The 23,631-nt window shown below is 41.9% G+C and overlaps 2 protein-coding genes across 2 annotated transcripts in view; one reads left to right on the forward strand and one right to left on the reverse strand.

Annotated features, from left to right (window-relative positions):
* The first annotated feature begins 1,467 nt into the window (after positions 1 to 1,467).
* On the forward strand, positions 1,468 to 21,411 carry MPC1 (mitochondrial pyruvate carrier 1). The gene is made up of 5 exons (XM_065543164.1): positions 1,468 to 1,643; positions 3,198 to 3,201; positions 19,444 to 19,540; positions 20,228 to 20,360; positions 20,880 to 21,411. Exons 1-5 carry the CDS (start codon positions 1,573 to 1,575, stop codon positions 20,902 to 20,904), a joined length of 330 nt encoding a protein of 109 aa, XP_065399236.1. The 5' UTR covers positions 1,468 to 1,572; the 3' UTR covers positions 20,905 to 21,411.
* Positions 5,855 to 23,631, reverse strand: part of LOC102125345 (uncharacterized) — a 42,293-nt gene continuing 24,516 nt past the window's right edge. Inside the window, exons 2-3 of the transcript XR_012433273.1 lie at positions 7,691 to 7,947; positions 5,855 to 7,572 (exon numbers count right to left, since the gene is read on the reverse strand). The gene's annotated coding sequence lies outside the window, so the exon portion shown is untranslated. The remainder of the gene's footprint in view (positions 7,573 to 7,690; positions 7,948 to 23,631) is intronic.

Here is a 23,631-nt window from a genome sequence, read left to right on the forward strand (position 1 = left end):
CCACTAAATGGATGCACCGTGATTTATTTAACTCTCTCCCTATGGATGGATATGTAAACTCTAATCTTTCCATACTAAAAACAATGCTGTACACATGAAATTACACAAACTGGCTTGTCTATCCTTGGAAATCCCTAGATGGGCTTGCTGGGTTAAGGGGGATGTCCATTATTAACACTAATACACTGCGGGTCACTAACGTTGAGAATTCCTGTTCACCAAAGGCATTTTATTTCTTTTTTTTTTTAATTTTAGAGACAGGATTTCCCTCTGTTACCCAGGCTGGAGTGCAACGGCACAATCTCGGTTCACTACAACCTCCACCTCCCAGGTTCAACCGATTCTCGCGCCTCAGCCTCTCGAGTAGCTGGGATTACAGGCGCGCATCACCACGCCCGGCTAATTTTTGTATTTTTAGTGGAGACGAGGTTTCACTATGTTGGGCAGGCTGGTCTCAAACTCCTGACTTCAAGTGATCCACCTGCCTCAGTCTCCCAAAGTGCTGTGATTACAGGGGTCAGTCACCGCGCCCGGCCACCGGAGGCATTTTAAATGATCATCCACATTAGAAACGAAACGAAACCACCTGGAAAGGCAAGCAAAAGCCTTCAATGTGTTCCTTTCTCTGCCTTGGTGATCCGAAAGTCGTGCTGCGGCTTATGTACCTAGGCGAGGGTCGCGTGCTAATGGTCCCTTTCTTTTCAATATGCACCCGCGGTGGGACTCATAGAACCTTTATTTTCAACACGTAAGCAGTCACGCTCCCTCCAGCCTAAGGCTTTGTGTTATTCTTAAATGCTTTCCTCCTCCAACGCTGCGGCTCCCTCACGAGCCCGTAGCTGCGGCGCGCTGGTGAGGAGCCCCGGCCTTGGGTGCCGTCCGCCACCTGGAGGGACCGGTCCGGGGGAAAGTGCTCGGGAGAAGCCAGGGGCCCCGGCTGCGGTCGCTGGCCCGGGGCTCTGTGCACTCCCCAGTGCCCGGAAACCGCAGGTGGCCCAGCTGGCGGGACGGGTCTGCCCACGAGGATGCGGGAAGCGCGGGGGACGCGGGCCGCCTGGCCAAGGTGCCCTTGCCAGGAATCGGCGCAGACACAGGCCCTGGGCGCCGGGGGAACCCAGCTAGTCCCACCGCGCGCTGCGCCGCAGGGGCCCCACTGCAGGGGGCCCCAAGACCGCGCGACGCTCGGCAGGGCGCCCACAGCCCTGCGGGCCAGAGAGATGTCACCTCCACGCCCCCGCGGGCCGGGAGCCGCTGGAGCCTAGCAACCGCCTGTCAGCCCCAGCCCCGCCCCAGCCGTTTTACGGCAGCGGGCCCCGCCCCCGTGCGCCACAGAGGGCGGGAAGGAGGTGTGCGGCGCGAGCCAGCCAGTCCGCGCCACCATCTCCGGCCCTGCGCCCTGTCATTGGCCGAGAGCCGGGCGGCGCGGCACGGCCGTAAGGCGTGGTGGGGTGTCGTGAGGCGGGCCCCAGAGCTAGCTTGCCGTCGGCCGCCGAGGGGTTGGCCTGGGTGTCATTGGCTCTGGGAAGCGGCAGCAGCGGCGGTGTCCACTCGGGGTCTGGTGTCGGCACAGCCATGGCTGGCGCGCTGGTGCGGAAAGCGGCGGACTATGTCCGAAGCAAGGATTTCCGGGACTACCTCATGAGGTGACGAGCGCCGGAGGCCGGACCCGGCAACCCGGAGGGGCGCCCAGGAGGCTGCGACCCGTGCAGTCCGCGACAAGGGCGGCCGCGAGGACGCGGTGGCCCCGGGCAGCGGGTGGGCCCGGGCCCAGGCGAGAGGGTGCGCTGGTCAGGGGGCCCCTACCTAGATCCCTCCCGGACCCCCACGCCGCGAAGCGGACGGCGTAGAGAGCCGTTGACAGTGGGCGCCTTTCAGGGTGGGGGTGACAGTGGGTGTCCTCTGCCGGCAGGGTGACAGTGGGCGCCCCTCAGGGCGTGAGTGACAGTGTCCTCTCCCGGCAGGGTGACAGTGGGCGCCCCTGAAAGCAGGGGTGACATTGGTTGCCCTTCAGGGAGCGGGTGACGGTGGGCGTCCCTCTTGGCCAGGGTGACAACGGGGACGCCTCTCCTGGTAGGAATAACAGTGGACGCCCTTCCCGGCCAGAGTGGCAGTGGGGACCGGGAGGGACGAAAGTGACAGTGGGCGCCCCTCAGGACATGGTGACAATGGGGACGCCTCTCCCGGCAGGGGTGACAGTGGGCGCCCCTCAGGGCAGGGTGACCGTGGAGACGCCTCTCCCGGCAAGGGTGACAGAGGCTGGTTCCTCTAGCATGGTTGGCAGTGGGGGAATGTCCCTCCAGGCCAGGTGCCAGTGGCTCGCTCCTTTGCGCGGGAGTGGTCTCCTGGCCGGTTTCTACCAGATCCTCGGAGTGGGTCGCCGGTCACCTGCATCGGTCCAGGTGTGCTAGAGGCCGCGACCTGGGCGTGGGTTGGGGAGACGCCAGCGGGAGGCGCTGCTGAGAGCGCGGCGCGGTGCTGTTGGAGCGGAGCTTCGGGTGCACCCAGCGCGCTTCTGGGACAACGGAAATAAAATGTGCTGGCCTTGGGTTCGCCTTTCGATTTTCTCATTATAAGGACTTTAAGCTTGGGAGGAAGTACAATTTAAGATGTTTTTATATACGAAATTCTGTCATCCAAAGTAAAGTGATGTGTCTCTAAGGACGTACCTTTTTCTTGTTCTATTTTCTGTTAACTCCTTTCCAATTAGAAACAAGGAGCATTCGCGGTTGGAAAGCCTGAAAATACGCTATAATTTATTTGCACCTCTAATCTTGAGGCGCTTGCTTTTATTTCAAAATATTGAATATAACTTTGAAGCAGTTTTAGGTTATTTAGGAGTATTTTAGTTTTTCAGTGAATGATTTTAAAACCAAGGTAAGTGTACAGCTGCGTTTTTTTTTCAGTAGTTAATAGTGTGGTCAAGAGGTAAAGAGATGAAAGCTGAGGAGGAATAAATCCTGTTATAACCATCCAAAAGGTATAGTATGAAGACAACTTGATTTTAGCAATAAATAAGTTTTAAATCCTGAATTTTATTGCTAATACTTTTTACTTCTACTTTTATAGAGCACTAGGGTAGGGAAAATAATTGAGTCTGCCGTATGGTAAACTTGTAAACGGAAGCTTCACTTCTGACTTTAAAAAAAAGACATTTCTATGCTTAAATCGAACTATGATTAATTAAGATGGATATTTAGTACTGTGGAGCACAGCAATTTATCAGATTCATGGTAGTAAAAATGTGAACAAAGTAGCAATCTGAGGATATGCTCTTAATCCTTGGACTTAAGTTTCTTTACAGCTTTGAATTTTAGCTTTTTACTAATATCTTGTATAATGAACCTTCCTAATAGTTACAGCTAAAGATAAAATTGGATGGTAAAATTAAAAATACAGTTTTGACACCTACCTATATAAAAATTATGGTGATAATTACCTAACAGTTTTCTTTTCTTTTTTCTTTTTTCTTTTTTTTTTTTTTTGAGACGGAGTTTCACTCTTGATGCCCAGGCTGGAGTGCAGTGGTGCTACTTTGGCTCATCCAAACCACTGCCTCCTGGGTTCAAGTTATTTTCCTGCCTTAGCCCCAAGTAGCTGGGATTACAAGCATGCGCCACCAAGCCCGGCTAATTTTGTATTTTTAGTAGAAACCGGGTTTTTCCATGTTGGTCAGGCTGGTCTCAAACTCCCGACCTCAGGCGATCCGCCCACCTCGGCCTCCCAAAGTGCTGGGGTTAACAGGTGTAAGCCACCATGCCTGGCCCTAACAGTTTTATTACATAGGAAGAATTTGTTAAATATATTTTCAAGGAAGAGAGCTCTGCTTTTCTAAGTGTTATATTTTCTTCTACTAGATGGGTTTCCAAGAGCCAGGCTTTTCAATAGGATACTTCAGTATATCATCTAACCTTCTTTTCTAAAATTAATTTTATGTAGCTTTAAATTTTTGTACTTTCTCCAGTATTTAATTCAATTATACTTTGACTAAATAAGGAAAAGAAGAGAACTGCATTACTCAGAACAGTGTTGCCTGGTAGAGCACCAGACTAGGATTCAGAAGAATGACTCATAGTCCAGGATCCCCAGCAAGTTGATCCCAGCAGACTTTATTTGCCCATCAAATGGGTTTAATGATAATGCTCTTTTTGGGTTATCAAGAAAATTAAATTGGATAAGGGATGTGAAAATACTAGGAAACTCCAAATCACTCTACATTTTATTATATCCTTCTGTTTTTGTAAGCAAAAACTTTGTAAAGTTTATATTTATTTAGAAAGTTAAAATCTTGTGTGAGCTATAAAGCTCTATGATCTTGAACTGAAATTATTTTTGAAAGGTGAACACGTGTGTGAAACATTCAGCTGACCTGTTTTCCCTGCCATTCTTGGCAGCAGTGGGAATTCATGCTAGGTCTGCCAAACAGTGATTGAGGGCCAGTTTGAGGTCAGGTATCAAAACTCTGACCAGCTTTTTATTTTAGTGTTTCCTCCCCTAGAAAGAGAAACCTTTCTTCCTAGAACATATCAGAGGGAAGTACTTCCTATTTGTTCTTCCAAGCTTTTTGCTTACAGCCCGGCTTTTCTTTAGCAAAGGAGAATAAAATATAAAGCAGAAAACGTAATTATATCTCTCTTCTAATCAGAAACAAGGTTCTATCCCTTCCTCTTTTTACTTCATCAGTTGCCTGTTGTACATACTTTGCATGCTCCGCATTTTTTTTGTAGCCTTCTGAAGGGGTCTAGAGGTTTTCTCAACTAAAGCTGTTTTAGAATTTTAAAAATTAATTGAATTTTTCAGCATAAATTTAAAATCATATTTTACACATTATAAATTTTATTTCAATCATGTTTTATGAATCAAAATGAACATTCTTACTAAACTGAATTTCCAAGTGTATTTATTTATTTAGAGACAGGGTGTTACTCTGTCACCCAGGCTGGAGTGCAATGGCATGATCATAGCTCACTGTAACCACCCACTCCTGGGCTTAAGTGAGCCTCCTGCCTCAGCCTCCCAAGTAGCTAGGGCTATAGGCGTGCACAATCATACCTGGTTAGTTTTTTGTTTTTTGTTTTTTTGTAGAGATGGGACCTTGCTATGTTGACCTGGCTGTTCTTGAACTCCCAGCCTCAAGCAGTCCTCCCATCTTGGCCCAAAGCTCTGGGATTATAGGCATGAACCACTATGCCCAACCCATCCACGTGTATTTTAAATGATTTTTTTTTTTTTTTTAACTGAAAGAGTTTATGAAACCGGCTCTCACTTAGGACACCTAAGAACCAAAGGCAATGTGTGGACTTTGATTGGGCCTAGTGTGAAAAAACAGCTGGAAAAGGCATTACTGGGATAACAGAACACTTAAATAGGATCTCAGTATTAAATAATATTAAATAATTATTGGAAATTGTTAGTTGTGATAATAGTACTGTTAAACCTAGGTGATGAGTCTGAATGATGGATTTGAAGCCCAACTCTTGCTTTCCAGCTTTGTGAGCTTGGGCAAATTGTTTCGCTTTTGTGCTTTGGTAGCTGTTTAATGACATAGTATATAGCACTTGACAAAAGTAAGTGTTGAATTTATTTTTTATTGTAACTAATATTGCATGTTTAATCCCCAGGATTTCTGGTACTCTCTTTTTGGTACTTTCTTCTATCTATTCTTACTTACCTTGATTAGTATCTTGAACCAAGAACTTCCTGGGTCTCTATTCCAATACCTTTTTCTTAAGAAACGATTCCCTCACCTTTCTTATTGACAGAATAAAGAAAGAGAGCTTTTATTTGCTTTTCCTCTTCTCTCATTCTCCTTCCTGGATTTCTGGTTAAGAAGAATAAATCAGAATAAGCAAAAAAGTTTTGAGGTAGGACATATATTTTAATGATTAACTCAATCAAGGTCTGTGCAGCTTTATTCTAGAGACTGATTCCTCTTCTCAAGTTGTGTATATTACAGTAAAGGTGAATGGATACCCCCCCCCCACACACACACACATATGTATTTGTATATGTGTGCAGAGGATGTTTTCTTAAGAAGAAACTAGATCATAGAGTGCTTTAAAATCAGTTAATCATTTAGCATGCTTATGAATCTGGTTAGTGGGATGTTTGCATTGAATATTCTCAAGTTAATGAGGTATTCTAAATTAATTTTAACTTCTGAGTCTCCAGGAAAGCTTTCAGAATTTATACTTACTACCCAGGTGAGAAGTTGCAGTAGAGTAAAAGGGAATCTTTCCCAAACTTGTGGAATTTTAGAGTCGGAACGGGCCTTAGAAATTCCAGTGCTTCATTTGCCACATGAGAAGGCTGATATCTGAACCAAACAGATAACTTCAGAACTTCTGGATACCAAACTTATGAAGCTAAAACAGAAATGTCAACTTGGGATTTAAAGGAAAATAATAATGCGTAGAAACGGTTTTGAAAAGAAGGTTTTAGATATTTTTGTGCTCCATGTTTTCCTGCATATGTCTCCCTTTTCTCTGTCAAACTGCTTTTCACACCTGGTCCTTGGACTCTTTGAGCACTTCCCTGCCATATAATTGACTTTCAGAAATTGAATGAAGCTGTAAATGTCGAAGCAAGACTGGCCATAAGAGTCTCTTAATATCTGGATAGTCCAGTCACAAAGGTCTTTACTGTCATTCAGCTGACTTTTGGCTTGCTAAATATAGCTGAATATCACAAATTCTAATTGTTAAAACCCTCCTTCATTTTAATTTGAACTAGAAAACTAGACAAAATTTGGTAAGAATAAATTTCAGCAAACTGTAGAATTATGATCTAGAATATATCAAAATTTTATCCCATTTTACTTTGAATAATATTAGAAATATACTATGCTAGGCTGTCAGTTGGATCCTTTTAGTACTACATAAGTAAGTTATAAATTACCTAAATTCCTCTCAGTACTTTCAGAGAAAGCTAACATTACCGTAATTTTGGAAAAATTAGAGACTGACCTAAAAGCAGGTCCTCTGCTCCTTTTCAAATCTCCTCCTCGTTCAGCCTGCCTGCCTCCATTTCTGCCTCCACCATGTCCATCAGGGTGACCCAGAAGCCCTACAGGATGTTTACCTCTGGCCCCCGGCCCTTCAGCAGTTGCTCCTACATGAGCAGGCCCAGGGCCTGCATCAGCTCTTTGATTGTCTCCCGAGTGGGCAGCAGCAGCAGCTTCCAGGGTGGCCTGGGCGCTGGCATGGGTCTGGCTGGAGGCTGTGGCGGGGCCAGGAGTAGGGGAGGCATCACAGTCGTCACAGTTAACCAGAACCTGCTGAGCCACCTTAAGCTGGAAGTGGACCCCAACATTCAGGCCATGTGCACCCAGAAGAAGGAGCAGATTGAGACCCTCAACAACAACTTTGCCTCCTTCATCGACAAGGTGCAGTTCATGGAGCAGCAGAACAAGATGCTGGGAACCAAGTGGAGCCTCCTGCAGCAGCAGAAGACGGCTCAGAGCAACATGGACAACATGTTCGAGAGTGACTTCAACAGCCTTCTGTGGCAGCTGGACACTCTGGGCCAGGAGAAGCTGGAGGCGGAGCTTGGCAACACGCAGGAGATGGTAGAGAACTTCAAGAACAAGTACAAAAATGAGATCAATAACCGTACAGAGCTGGAGAATGAATTTGTTCTCATCAAGAAGGATGTGGATGACGCTTATGTGAACAAGGTAGAGCTGGAGTCTCACCTGGAAGGGCTGACTGATGAGATCAACTTCCTTAGGCAGCTTTGTGAAGAGGAGATCCGGGAGCTGCAGTCCCAGATCTTGGACACATCAGTGGTGCTGTCCTTGGACAACAGCTGCTCCCTGGACGTGGTCAGCATCATTGCTGAGGTCAAGGCCCGGTATGAGGAGACTGCCAACTGGAGCCGGGCCAAGGATGAGAACATGTACCAGATCAAGTATGAGAAGCTGCAGACGCTGGCCTGGAATCATGGGATGACCTGCATTGTACAAAGACTGAGATCTCCAAGATGAACCGGAACATCAGCTGGCTCCAGGCTGAGATTGAGGGCCTTAAAGGCCAGAGGGCTTCCCTGGAGGCCACCATCTCAGATGCCAGGCCGCACTGGGAGCTGACCATTAAGGATGCCAATGCCAAGCTTTCTGAGCTGGAGGCTGCCCTACAGCAGACCAAGAAGGACATGGTGTGGCCTCTGCATGAGTACCAGGAGCTGATGAATGTCAAGCTTGCCCTGGACATCGAGATTGTCACCTACAGGAAGCTCTGGAGGGTGAGGAGAGCTGGCTGGAGTCTGGGATGCAGAACATGAGTATCCATATGAAGACCACCAGTGGCTATGCAGATGAGCTGAGCTCGGCCTACAGGAACTTAACAAGCCCTGGCCTCACCTATGGCCTGGGCTCCAGCTTTGGTTCTGGCAGGGGCTGGAGCCAGCTCCTTCAGCTGTACCAGCTCCTTCAGGGCTGTGGCTGTGAAGAAGATCAAGACCCGTGATGGGAAGCTGGTGTTCAAATCCTCTGATGTCCTGCCCAAGTGAAGGGCCACAGCAGCCCCACCCAGTCTACCCACCCTGGGGCTGCCCCAGAGCCTGTTGGAGAGGCTGCTGTGCAGGGCTGCACAGGGAACAGGAGACCCACCTGTTTTAGTCCCTTTTCACACTGCTTATAAAGACATAACCAAGACTTGGAAGAAAAAGAGGTTTAATGGACTTACAGTTCCACAAGGCTGGGGGAGTCCTTACAATCCACCACACCCAGTGAAAAATTTTACAAAATAATTATAACTGGCCGAAGGTCTGGAGTTCGAGACCAGCCTGGCCAACATGGTGAAACCCCATCTCTACTGAAAATATAAAAATTAGCTGGCCGTGGTGGCACATGCCTGTAATCCCAGCTACTTGGGAGGCTGAGGCAGGAGAATTGCTTGAGCCTGGGAGATGGAGATTGCAGTGAGCCAAGATCGTGCCACTGCACTCCAGCATGGCCAACAGAGCGAGACTGTCTCAAAAAAAAAAAATAATAATAATAATAATAATTGTTATTTTTGGAAAGAAGGGAAAATAGCATCATACAAAATGCTCATTTAAAACCATAAAAGGCAGAAAAAGAATGGAAGGCAAAAAAAGAACAAAGAACAAGGACAACAAATAGAAAACAGTAACAAATATGGTAAATAGTAATAAAACTATATCAATACTTTGAATATCAGTAGACTAAAAGTACCAATTAAAAGACATATTGTACGAGTGGATCAAAAAATAAGACTGAATATACATTGTCTACAAGAAACCCACTTTAAGTGTAAATACACATCTAGATTAAATAGAGATAGGTGTACCATGTTAACATTAATCAAGAAAAGGCATTGGTAGCTATAGATGGAGCATAGTTCAGAGCAAGGAAAATTACCAGGGATAAAGAGAGACATTACATATGATAATGAGATAAATTCTCCAAAAAGACATATGCAATGGTTAATTTTAGGTGTCAGCTTTCCTGGGTTAACAGATACCCAGCTAGATGGTAAAACATTATTTCTGGGCATGTTTATGCAGGTGTTTCTGGAAGAGATTGGCATTTGAATCAGTAGACTGAGTAAAGATGTGCCCTCACCCATGTAAGTGGGCATCATTCAATCTGTTGAGGGCCCTAGTAACAGAAAGGTAGAGAACAGACAATTTGCTTTCTCCTCTGGAGCTTGGACATCCATTTTCTTCTGCCATCAGACATCAGAACACTAGGTTATTGGGCTTTTGAACTCTAGGATTTACACCAGTGGCCCTTCAGGTTCTCAGGGCCTTTAGCCTCGGACTGAGTTACACCATTGGCTCCCCTAGTTCTCAGGCCTTTGGATTCAGACTGAGTTACAGCGCTGGCTTTACTGATTCTCCAGCTTATGAGACTTATTACTTCTGTAACAGCATAAGCCAATTTCCATTAACAATTATACATATATACACATGTACGTGTATATGTATCTATAGCTATACATCTTCTACATCTTCTATTAGTTCTGTCTCTGTGGAGAGCCCTAATACAGGTAACAATCTTTAATGTGTATGCACCATTAGAGCATTAAAACACATGAGGCAAAAACTGATAGAACTGCAAGAAAAAATGATGAATCCACTAATATAATTGGAGATTTCACCCCTCCATCATAAATAGACCCAGCAGGCAGAAAATCAGTATGGACATAATTTAACTCAACAAAACAATGAATCAACAGCTGGATATGATGAACCTCAGTAGACTGCTACATGTAACAGCAGCAGAATACACATTCTTCTCAAGCTCACATGGAACACTCACCAAGATAAATTATATTCTGGAGAATAGAACACATCTTTACCAATTTAAAAGACGAGAAATCATATGGTGTGTGCTTTGGAATTAAACTAGAAGTCACTAACAGAAAGATAGCTAGAAAATCCCCGATACTTGGAGATTAAACAGCACACTTCTAAATAACTCTGGATCAAAGAAGAAATGTCAAGATAAATTTTTTAATATTTTGAACTAAATAAAAGTGCAAACACAACTTGTCAGAATTTGTGGGATACAGTTAAAGCAGTGATTAGAGAGAAATTATAGCATTGGATGCATATGTTAGAAAACAAGAAGGTTCTAAAATCAATCATCTAAGCCTCCACCTTACAAAACTAAAAAATAAAAAACAACAACAAAAAAAGCAAATTAGAATGAAAATAAGCAGAAGAAAGGAAATACAGTAGCTCTCCACCCACCTTATCCACAGTTTGCTTTCTGCAGTTTCAGTTGCTTGTGGCCAACTAAGGTCTGAAAATACTAAGTGGAAAGTTCCAGGAACAACCAATTCATAAATTGTAAATTTTGTGTCATTCTGAGTAGCGTGATGAAATCTCATGCCATCCCACTTTGTCCTTCTTGAAACATGAACCATTCCTTCGTCCACCATCTGTATGCTGTAGATGCTACCTACTTGTTAGTCACTTAGTCATGCCACCTTGTCACTTAGCCATCTCATTTGTCAAATTGTCGTGGTATTGCAGTGCTTCTGTTCAAGTAACTCTTATTTTATTTAATGATGGCCCCAAAGTACAAGACTAGTGATGTACAAGACTACTTTGAATATGCCAAAGAGAAGCCATAAAGTACATTTGTTAAGTGAATAGGTGAAAGTTAAAGTCTCAGCACGTTATTCTGTGGATATCAACACACAGATTTTGGAGTTTAAATGGACAGGGCAGTAAACCTGAAAACAGCCAACACAGTATTGGAGGAGAAGAACAAAGTTGGAGGACTGACATTACCTAACTTTAAAACTTACTGTAGAGCCCCAGTAATCCAGACAGTGTGGTATGGGCAAAGGAATAGACAGATCAATCAATGGAACAAAATGAAATGCCCAGAAGTAGACCTACATAAACAAAATCAACTAAATTTTGACAAAGGAGCAAAGGCAAAACAATGTAGCAAAGACAGTCTTTTCAACAAATAGTGCTGGAACAACTGGACATGCAATTGCAAAAAAAATAAGAAGAAACGAATGTAGACACAAACCTTATACTATTTACAAAAATTCACTCAAAAAGGATCACAGACCTAAATGTACATCACAAACTATAAAACTCCTAGCAGATAATTTAGGAGAAAATCTAAATTACTTTGGGTTTGATGATCAGTTTTTCTGATACAAGATCAAAGGCATGATCCCAGAAATAATTGATAAGCTGGACTTCGTAAAAATTAAAAAGTTTTGCTCTGTGAAAGATGCTGTCAAGAGAATGAAAAGATAGGAGAAAATATGTGCAGAGGACATAACTGATAAAGGACTTTTCCAAAATATACAAAGAACTTAATGATAAGGCCAGGTGTGGTGGCTCATGCCTGTAATCCCAGCACTTTGGGAGGCCAAGGCAGGCAGGTCACTTGAGGTCAAGGGTTTGAGACCAGCCTAGCCAACATGGTGAAACCTCTACCTAATTCTCTACTAAAATACAGAAATTAGCCAGATGTGGTGACGGGTGCCTGTAATCCCAGCTACTTGGGAGGCTGAGGCAGGAGAATCACTTGAACCTGGGAGGTGGAGATTGCAGTCAGCCAAGATCATGCCACTGCACTCCATCCTGGGCAACAGAGCAAGACTCCCTCTCAAAACAAGCCAGCAAAAACCACAAAAACAAAACTCAATAATAAGAAAGGAGCTCAATTAAAAATGGGCTGAAGTCCTAAACAGATACCTCACCGTGTTCAGATGGCAAATAAGCATATGAAAATATGCTCTGCCAAAAGATTGGACACCACTGTTCTACATCATATGTCATCAGGGAAATGCAAATTAAAACGAGATACCACTAAATATCTATCAGAAAGGCCAAAAGGCAGAACGCTGACTAAAGCAAATGCTGATGAGGATATGAATCAACAGGAACTCTCATTCATTGCTGGTGGGAATGCAAAATCATACAGCCACTTTGGAAAACAGTTTGGCAGTTTCTTACATACTCCTTGGTACTTACCCCTAGGAGTTGAACACTTATGTCCACACAAAAACCTGCATGTGGATTTTTATTTTTATTTTTAATTTTTTATTTTTATTTTTTTGAGACGGAGTCTCGCTCTGCCGCCCAGGCTGGAGTGCAGTGGCCGGATCTCAGCTCACTGCAAGCTCCGCCTCCCGGGTTCATGCCATTCTCCTGCCTCAGCCTCCCGAGTAGCTGGGACTACAGGCGCCCGCCACCTCGCCCGGCTAGTTTTTTGTATTTTTTAGTAGAGACGGGGTTTCACCGTGTCAGCCAGGGTGGTCTCGATCTCCTGACCTCGTGATCCGCCCGTCTCGGCCTCCCAAAGTGCTGGGATTACAGGCTTGAGCCACCGCGCCCGGCGTGGATTTTTATAGAGGTTTTATTCATAATTGCCGAAACTTGGAAGCAAACAAGATGTCCTTTGGCAGGTGAATGGCAAAATAAATTGTGGTACATCCAGACAATGGAATATTATTCAGCACTAAAACATGAGCTATGAAACCATGAAAAGACATGAGGGAAACTTCAATACATATTACTGCATGAAAGAAACCAGTCTGAAAAGGCTGCATACTACCTGATTCCAACTACATGACGTTCTGGAAAAGGCAAAATTACAGAGACAGTCGAAAGATCAGTGGTTGTGAGGGTTTAGGTGGAGCACAGAGGACTTTTAGAGAGTGAAACTACTGTAAGACACTGTAATGATGGATGCATGGTATTATATGTTTGTCCGAACCCACAGGATGTACAGCACTAACAGTGAACCCTAATGTAGATATGGACTTTGGGTATCAATCCTGTGTCAATGTAAGTTTCGTGATTATGATAAATACACCATGGCGGCAGATGTAGATAATGGGAGAGTGCGTGCATGTTTTGGGACTGGGTGTATATGGGAGGTACTTGGGTTCAATTTTACTGTGAACCTAAAACTTCTCTGAAAAATAAAGTTTATTTTTTTAAAAAACGGAATACTTAATTTTTAACTGGAATACAGTTTCTCCTCCATGAGAATTGAAAATCATAAGTGAACCCAAGAAAATCTATGAGTTTTGTGTTTGTTTGCTTTTTTACTGAAAATAAAGGCAGCATACCAAATAAAGAGAAAATCAAGAATATTTTCTAAATGGTTTTGCATTACTGTCCCCAAATTGCAGTTTATATGTGGCTTATAAATTTATCTTTTTTTTTTGAAACAGGTAATAATACATATTTGGAAGCATTTTTTTTTTCTAATTTGGTTCTGCACAAATATGCTTTTCAGATATTTTGATTGAGTCATTGATTCATGCATTCTAGAAAGTCCTGATTTAGAATTGAGGGATGATGAGTTGTAGTGTTTTGTATTTAACAGACATATTTAAACTGACTTTACTCTCAGATTGTTTTACAGTAATTAATGTGATTATATTCATGTAGGACTTTTGAATTGAGCAGGGTATGAAGGCAGAAGGTAATTCTCCCTTATTCTCATACATTTGTAATCTATACTAAGGTCTTCTGTTGTAAAATAGGGTATAATTGAGCTGTTGTATGATTTAAGGAGAGAGTCCTAAAGGAAAAACTAAGTTATGTCCAAGTTGAAACTTTACATTGTAAGTACTACCTCCTTTAAAATATTTTTATAGGGAAGAAATGTGCCCTTGGTTATTCATAGTTATCTAAAGGGCCAGTGTTCAGATACTGACAAAGGTATTTTAAGGAGAGCAATGCTGTAGGTGACCGTTCTAGCTAGATTGTGCTGTCTGATCCAGTAAGGTTATCAATCTCTCTGCTATAAAGCATTGTGGTCAGTTTGCACTTGGTGTGAAATATAATTTGGATAATTACATTTGTATATATAATTATATATGAATGATATACATTTCATAATATAACCTATCTGAAGCACACAGTAGGACCCTCTCATCTGCAGTTTCGCCTTCTGTAGTTTCAGTCACTTAAGGCCAGTTGTGGTCCAAGAAAATATTACAGTATTTTGAAAGAGAAAGCGACCACATTCTCAAAATTTTTATGTCAGTTTATTGTTATAATTGTTCTGTTTTATTATTAGTAATTGTTGTCAATCTCTTACTCTGCCTAATTTATAAATTAAACATTATCATAGGTATGTATGTATAGGAGAAAGACATAGTATATATAGGGTTCCGTATTATCCATGGTTTCAGGCATCCACTGGAGGTCTTAGAATGCATCCTCTGAGGATAAGGGGGACTACTGTATTATTGGCACCATCAACGATTATTTTCATGTTACATATTATAATCTCTGTGCTCTCTAAAACAAAACAACTAGTAGAATTCTTTGGACTTGCGTGTGTTTATAAAGGATTTTATTTCATTTTTCCCCCTGCTGTACTGCTCAATTTTATTATTTTATTTCAATAACTCATTCAGTAGCTCAACTTTGAGATTTTGCCCTAAGAGAAGAGCTCAGGTATATCCTGGCAAGAGAAATTGCTATTTCAGAAATAAAAGTAACTCAATATAAGTTTTTGGTGTATTTTTAAGTTTAACATTCTGGAAAACAGCACTGACATTTTTACTATTCATTCATTCATTCAACAGGTATTTTTTAAATTCTAATTTAAATGCCAGGCACTACTTTAAGTAGTCCAGTAGTAACAAAAAATACATTCCTCCAGGGGTTCACATTCTGATGCAATGTGTTAGTAAGAAGAAGGGAAAGTTTCATTGTTAATAGAATTCTGCAGCAGTATGCTTCTCTCCAACTTGGCACTTTTAAGGAAATATTTCCTCGAAAGCTGTGCTGTCCAGTTTGAGAGCCACTAGCCACAGGTGGCTACTGAGCACTTGAAATGTGACTAGTTCAAGCTGAGATGTGCTGTAAGTGTAAAATACACACTAGAGTTCAAAGAATTGTATGAAAAAGCATGTAAAAGTTCTAATGAATAGTTTTTATTGGTTACATTTTGAAATTAAAATTTTTTTTGCATACATGTGGATTAAGTAAACTATTAATACAAGTAATTTCTGTGGTTTCTTTTTACTTTTCTACTTTTCTTTTTTTTTTCTTTTTTTTTCCAGACGAGGTCTTGCTCTGTTGCCCAGGCTGGAATACAGTGGTGTGATCATACCTCACTGCAGACTTGAACTCCTGGGCTCAAACAATCCTCTGGAGGCACAAACCATCCATGCCCAGCTAATTTTTAAAATATATTTGTGTATAGATGGGGTCTCACTATGTTGCCCAGATTAATAGTGAACTCCTGGCCTCAAGCAATCCTCCTGCCTTAGCCTCCCAAAGTGCTGGGATTACAGGCATAAGCCACTGTGCATGGCCTTCTTTTTACTTTTTTTAATGTGGCTTCTAGAAGTTTTAAATTACATATGTGGCTTGTATTTGTGCCTTGCATTATATTTCTACTGGATAGTTCTGCTCTACGGATTGCACTTACTTTCCATAAAATTAAGATCTAATTTCATTAAGTCAAAGTTCTTATTAGAAATGATATTACTTGATGTTTTAAAAATAATGAAAGAATGTACTCTGTTAACATTGTAGTCCTGTTACTGAAATTTGAATACAGGTGTGAGGTTGCAGTAACCTAATAAGACCAAAATCATTTGATTTTTTTTTTTTTTCCCCATGTCTCTCCTGTCTGAACTTCGGTGACTCTCCACAAAATAGTACGGTAAGAAAATTATTTCCATCCATTTCAGGCTTTCGCAGACTTTCTGCATTAACAGAGTTATGGACAACAGACTTAGTGTCCTTTGCTTGTGAGAGCCTCTCTAGTCGCCATGGCTGGCAGGTTGCGAAGGGTGCCTACTGCACCCTGGCCTGTCCTAGGGAGCCTAGACATGAGCTCTGTGAGAGCCATGCTCCTGGGGCTGCTCCCTACTCCTGTTTTTAGAAACAAGCATATAATTACTTCATTGATAACAGTCACAGTAGAGCCTGGCAACGATGAAAGGAAACAGAGAAAGAAAAAGAGAAAGCAGGAAAAGAAAGGTGGGATGATTTTTTCCTGTAGGGTAGAGTTCATTTCCGTGGCTTGATTTCACGCAGGAAGTGGTGGTGTGCAATTCTGTTGGAACTTTCTTTTCAGCACAATTAAGAATTATAATGAAGTAAAATGTTTAATCCAACATATGTTAATTTCTTTTTGAATTTTAATAAAGTTCCTTATTTTTCTCAAAATTGCTGAATATCTGACAGAGCATAAATCAATCATATTCTAAAAAAGGGAAGAGAGAACTAGAATCATGTACTAGATAGAAAAGATGCATTATAAACTTTCTAAGGTTAGATATTTTGGCAAACTAGTGTTAAAATTGTCTTTACCTTTTGTGTTTTTCTTAATATATTTTCAGTATAGCTCAACATTTACTGTCATAAGTGTATGTATAGTTCTTAACTTGCAGAACTCTGTTTCCTATAACCTAACACTCATCACACTTAAACTTTTTATTTTAGTTTTTTATTTTTATTTTTTGAGATGGAGTCTTGCTCTGTTGCCCAGGCTAGAGTGCAGTGGTACGATCTTGGCTGCAACCTCTGCCTCATGGGTTCAAGTGATTCTCCTGTCTCAGCCTCCCAAGTAGCTGGGATTACAGGTGTGAGTTACCACACCCAGCTAATTTTTGTATTTTTAGTAGAGATGGGGTTTCACCATATTGGTCAGGCTGGTCTCGAACTCTTGACCTCATGATGCGCCTGCCTCCGCCTTCCAAAGTACTGGGATTACAGGTGTGAGCCACCACGCCCAGCCCACACTTAAACTTTTAATACCGTCACTTAGCCAGGAATCTCCCAGGGCTACTTTAGGTTTAGATTTATTCCATTGTCCATTTCTGCTTTACCCTCACCTATGAAAGAAGACACATTCACAACTGGTGGTAGAGAAACTGGTTTATATGCCCCTCTTAGAATAACTCTTCAGGCTTTGTCACAGCCCTGGGTTCATGCATGATAAAGTAGACAGCAACACCACCATATAGTGCAGAGGAATGGAAAGAGAGTAAATGGAAAAGGAGATGAAAATAGACCAAGTGGAGAAAGGCCTGGTCAAAACAGGAAGAAAAGGAAGATCACTATGGAATAATAGAGAGGTGAAAAATGAAGTGACACCAAATAACAGGACAGGTAGGAAAAGAAGTAGGTAAGGGAGAGATAGATACTCTCCCTTAAAAGAGTCTGGGGAATAAGGAAAAAAGAAAACTGGCCATATCTCATCTAAATATAAGAAATTAAAGGTCATTGTTAATAGAATTCTGCAGGAGTGCACTTCTCTCCAACTTGTCATCTTGTCATTTTTTTTTTTTTTTTTTTTTTTTGGACAGAGTCTCTGTTGCCCAGGCTGGAGTGCAGTGGTGCAATCTCGGCTCAATGCAACCTCTACCTCCCAGGTTCAAGCAATTCTCTGCTTCAGGCTCCCAAGTAGCTGGGATTACAGGCACCTGCCACAACACCCAGCTAATTTTTGTATTTTTAGTAGACACAGGGTTTTATCATGTTGGCCAGGCTAGTCTTGAACTCCTGACCTCATGATCCACCCGCCTTGGCCTCCCAAAGTGCTGGGATTACAGGTGTGAGCCACTGCACCCAACCCAACTTGTCATTTTCAAAGAAACATTTCCTCTAAAGTCGTGCTGTCCAATTTGCGAGCCACTAGCCACCTCATCTAAATGTAAGAAATTAAGTGAAAGTTGCAATAGTGAGTATCTTAGATAATATCTAGTCTGAACGCAAGAGGACTAATTAGCCAGCCCAGAATCTCAAGATTCTTTAAACCAATTGTGCCTAATTTACAGAGTTTATAACTCACATGTTAAACCCTGAAATACTTATTGTGATGGCTATATGGGAACTTTGACCTTTTATAGTTATTTCAATGACCTTGTGGCTTACAAGTTAAGTAAACATTTTAAAATACTCTATTATGCCAAATCTAATTCCCATTTATTTTTCTTATATTTCCCTTGGTTTACCACTTTTTAGGGAATTTTTGTATTTTAACCCCTCGTCAATAATAGAATCAAAGTCTAGAAATGTATTTAACAGTCTGAATTTAACCTAAACATTATGATAGGCAGAAGTCAAGCAAAGACTGTTTTTACTCTTTAGTGTTGGGATAACTAAAAGGAGTGTTTAGCCAACAAGATGTGGTTTCTTTCAGATTTGGAAATATTATTTCCAAATTCTAAATTAATGAAACAATTTTTCATTTAATGAACAAAAGCCACAAACCTTGTTTTATTTCAGCCTCTAAAATTGATTGTGGCTGCTGTCAAACACAGACAACTTCACTTTGGTATCCTTGAATGAGTGTAGTTGTAGAATGAAAAACTATTGGTTCATTTCTTTAATATTAATGTAAGTTTTTGCTATTATGTCAAAAGTACTTTCCAATCTTAATTTCTTAGTGTCTGGGGTCCTGGGTATTGATTTCCAAGTTCTTTTAACTTAGAATAGCTCATATGAGCTGAAAAACAATTTATTCTCTTATTAAGCTTCTTTCTTCAGAAAAGTACCCAATTTATGGTCTGCATTTTAAGAATTATTAACAAATATCCTAATGAAAATTTGGGAAAAGGAGTGTGGATAGATTTAAACATAAAAATTATGGAGAATAGTTCTAACAGGGTTTGAATTATAGCAACAATGAATTGTGTAAGAAGTTAATCTTATTTTTAAATTTTCTAAATGGGACAATCAGAGACGACTTGGTTGTAGTGTGGAAACCAGTAGGGATCTTGGGAAGCTGCCAAACCCTTTCTAGCTCTGGGCTCACCTGTAAGAACTGCTGATTCCTATGGGAACACTTGGACAATCCAATACCTGAATGTTAACCATCAATTAACCCAGTAAACCTGCAAAATGGAAACGAAGATTTGTTTTCACGAGTTTCACATGGTTATTTAAAGTAAGGAAAATTTCAGCTATTTATAGTTCTGTCTTAACTTTTTCCTCTCTTCATTCTTTTCCTCTCATTTTTTGTAGCACTTCTGGGGCCCGGTAGCCAACTGGGGTCTTCCCATTGCTGCCATCAATGACATGAAAAAGTCTCCAGAGATTATCAGTGGGCGGATGACATTTGGTAAGAATGCAGATTTCGATAATTGGGAGGACTTTCAACATAGTAGAGTGCCTGCTTGCATTTCAAGATTGTAGCACCAGATGTTACAGTCACTATTAGAAAGTCACATACAGAATGTGATGGCATGGAAGAGTGTTACTTCTCCATGTGAGTAAGAAACAAGATTAATTAGAAATATTTATCTAGGAAGTAGTAACATCTTATTTGCCTTTCAGATTTAGCACAACCAACTGAAGAATGTGTCATCTTAATCATTCTAATAGTCACTCTAATGATTTATATTGTGAACTTTTTGGGGGGAAAGTGTTATTAAACTTACTTGAAACCCTGATATTTGAACATAAAACTGTTGTGGAGGGAATAAATAATTATTTCCGATAATGAATGGATTATAAGCAACTCTAGAAGATAAAAGAAAAAGTGGCTGGAATGAATTTCAGCCTACTCTTGCTCTGAAATATGTTCCTTAAATGTTTAAATAATTAACAAAAATGCATAGCAGTACAGTAAAATTTTTTATGAGCTTCCTATTCATACAGGCATTTAAGTAACAACTTTTATCTGTCAAAGGCTTTCGCAGAAGAGGTTCTTTTTTGATCAAGGCAATGGAACTGTTCATCTCTGTGGTCCTATCAACTCTCTCAGTTTCTAAGTTATTGATTATCTTTGCTCTGCTATTTTTGGCAGCCCTCTGTTGCTATTCTTTGGCATTCATGAGATTTGCCTACAAGGTACAGCCTCGGAACTGGCTTCTGTTTGCATGCCACGCAACAAATGAAGTAGCCCAGCTCATCCAGGGAGGGCGGCTTATCAAATACGAGTAAGCAGATTTCAATTTAGCTACTTTCTTTTCAGGAATTTGAGTAATTGGGGTGAATGAAACTAAACTCTCGTCTGAGGGAGTACTTGGGGACTGGAGTGTGTATAGATGTGCTTTAGCAGTTGGGGAAACCACTTAATAAAACATGCAAGTTAACATGAAGTAGGATACAGGCTGAGCATCCCAAATCCAGAAATCTGAAATGCTCCAAAATATGAAACTTTTGGAGTGCCAACATGACACTCAAAAGAAGTGCTCATTGGAGCATTTCAGATTTTGGATTTTCAGTTTAGGGATGCTCAACTGGTATAATCCAGTTATTCCAAAATCTGAAAAAATCTGAAACATGTCTGGGCCTAAGCATTTCAGATGAGGGATACCCAGCCTATATTACTGTTTTTTAAGCTGGAAGTTGAAATAAATGTTATGTAAAAATGTCTTTTTAAAGCCATCCAAAGCCCTTGCGATTGGCATTGAAATTTTGTTTCTCATTGAATTTTTCTTTTTGTTTCTTTCCAGGATGACTAAAAAGGCATCTGCATAACAATGGAAAATGAAGAACAAGGTCTTGAAGGGACAGCATTGCCAGCTGCTGCTGAGTCACAGATTTCATTATAAATAGCCTCACTAAAGAAAATACACTGAATGCTATTTTTACTAACCATTCTATTTTTATAGACATAGCTGAGAGTCTCTAAACCAACTCTCTGCTGCCTTACAAGTATTAAATATTTTACTTCTTTCCTTAAAGAGCTCAAAATACGCAATTAATTTAATAATTTCTGATGATGGTTTTTTCTGCAGTAATATGTATATTATCTATTAGAATTTACTTAATGAAAAACTGAAGAGAACAAAATTTGTAACTACCAGCACTTAAGTACTCCTAATTCTTGACATTGTCTTTAATGACCACAAGACAACCAACAGCTGGCCATGTACCTAAAATCTTGTCCCCACTGTTTAAAAATGTTATCTGTGTATTTCCATGCAGTGTGTATATTGAGATGCTGTAACTTAATGGCAATAAATGATTTAAATATTTGTTAAATGAGTATGATTAAATATCTTGCTGCATTCCGTAGGAAACTGCAGAACAGTGTATATGAAAAGACAATTATAGGTGAAAATGGAACTCCTTGAAAACTATGAAGATGGCTGGAGGAAATGCAGAGCTGGAAGGCCAGTGTTTTCTGGAAAGCATCGACAGTCCAGCTACGCAGAATGCGTTCTTTCTCTTATGGGCAAGTGTTATTAATAGAAATGCCCCTCAGTCACTGAGACTCAGGCCAGTCACGTGAGTGTTCTGGGCTTCTCTTTCTCCATCTGTAAAAGGTTGCACAGGTGATTCTTGTGGTGATCTAAGAATTGTGCTGCTTTCCCAAGAAAGCTGTTGAGACTGCAGTCCCACAGGAATGGGCTGATCCTGTGGTCCAGCACAAGATTAGGTGCTCAGATGGAGGAATCAACTTTCAGGGGAGGGATGGAGCCATTAACTAGGAGCTGCTCCAGAGAAGTCTGACCAAATGACTGAAAACATCCTAAGAGCATAGTCCTGACTTCTTATTTCACATTATACAGTTAACTTAGGGTTTTAAAAAAAATCCAACTTGAATCTGATTACAGTTTCCCATTCTCTATGTGGTGGCAGATGAGGGCAGCAGGGAAGCCCATGCTGAGCAGAGGGGAAGTCTGTGAGGTGCAGTCTCCCTCAAGGGTCCATATTCTGTCACCTTTTTTTCTTTTTTTTTTTTTTTTTGAGACAGGGTCTCTCGCTCTGTGGCCCAGGCTGGAGTGCAGTGGCGCAATCACAGCTCACCGCAACCTCCACCTCCTGGGTTCAAGTGATTCTTCTGCCTCAGCCTCCCAAGTAGCTGGGATTACAGGCATGCGTCACCATACCCGACTAATTTTTGTATTTTTAATAGAGGCAGAGTTTTGCCATATTGGCCAGGATGGTCCCGAACTCCTCGCCTCAAGTGATCTGCCTGCCTCCCAAAGTGCCAGGATTACAGGCGTGAGCCACTGCACCCGGCTTCATATTCTGTCACTTTTATTTTCTTTTTAAGGTGCTATACAGTTCACAAAGCATTGTCATATATGTTCTATCTGGGCCTCTCACAGCACTGTGGAGCAAGCTGGGCATTTATAGACAAGGGGACAGGTTGTGAAGCTGTGAAACACCTGTATTTGGCAAGGCCAGGGCACACACCTGTCTGGGGACGCTGCTCCTGCCACACTGCAGCTGGGACCACGGCAGGACAGACTCTACAGGAACCTGGCCACACCACAGCTCCGACAGGCTCAGCTTCCACAGTTAAGTACAGCTGAGCGTGGTGAAAAAAACTAGCATGAAGAGCTATAGATTGGTTAAATTAAGTTAAAACCACTTGTTCTACTTTATCATACAAGTAATAATACTTGCGAGACATTCTAACTCCACAGAGACACAGGGCGGAGAGTGCAGCAGCTGAAGCCCTCATAGGTCTCCTCCACCCTTGGCCTATCCCTGTGGAGTCAGCCACTGTCAAGGATTTTTGGCTTGAGGTCTTTCTCTTCCTTTCATCACGTTGGAAAAACTCCCAACCTGCTAGGCTTTAGTGCTGGGTAAGAAGCAAGGGGATTTTCCCACCTCCATTTCAGAGATTGGCCAGCTCCCTGAAGGCATGCCCTTGTCGGTCAGCCCCGGTGGAAGCTTTTAGAGCACCAGGGACCAGGAGCAGATACTGCAGGGGATTCCAGCGAGAACAGGCCCTGATAGAAACCAAGGCAACAGTTTGGTTCCGTGGAGTTTTCTGGTACTCCCGAGGAGACAATATGGAGAGACAGAGGCCAGTAAGGTCATTCCTGCTGGCCAAAACCTGCGTCCGAGCTGAGGCAATCCTGCGAGTGTGCAGATGCAGTCAAAGCAGGCACAGGTGCAGGAGTGGCGTGGAGTCTGCTCCCTCAGGGCCGCAGCTTCTGACTGGGCCTGAGAGAGAGTGACGAGGGACTCACTGGGGAAAGGACTGAACGGCACTTGGCCCGCTTACAGGTCACTGCAAGCTTTTAACTGTCGCACTTCCTCTTTCCGCACAGAGCCCTGAGCGCTTGCAAAGATGAAGGCAAGAATGCAACAGGCACCTGAGTAGAAGCAGTAGGAAAGGATGTGAGACTTTTTCCGCTGTCAGAATTTGATTCCTAATTTCACATAGCATTGAGAACAGTCATGATAAACTACATTCCGGAACAAGAGTTTTTGGGTCTTTTTGCATTGTTTTGTTTGAGATGG

Source organism: Macaca fascicularis, chromosome 4 (genome assembly GCF_037993035.2).
Source record: "Macaca fascicularis isolate 582-1 chromosome 4, T2T-MFA8v1.1".
Taxonomy (NCBI): Eukaryota; Metazoa; Chordata; class Mammalia; order Primates; family Cercopithecidae; genus Macaca; species Macaca fascicularis.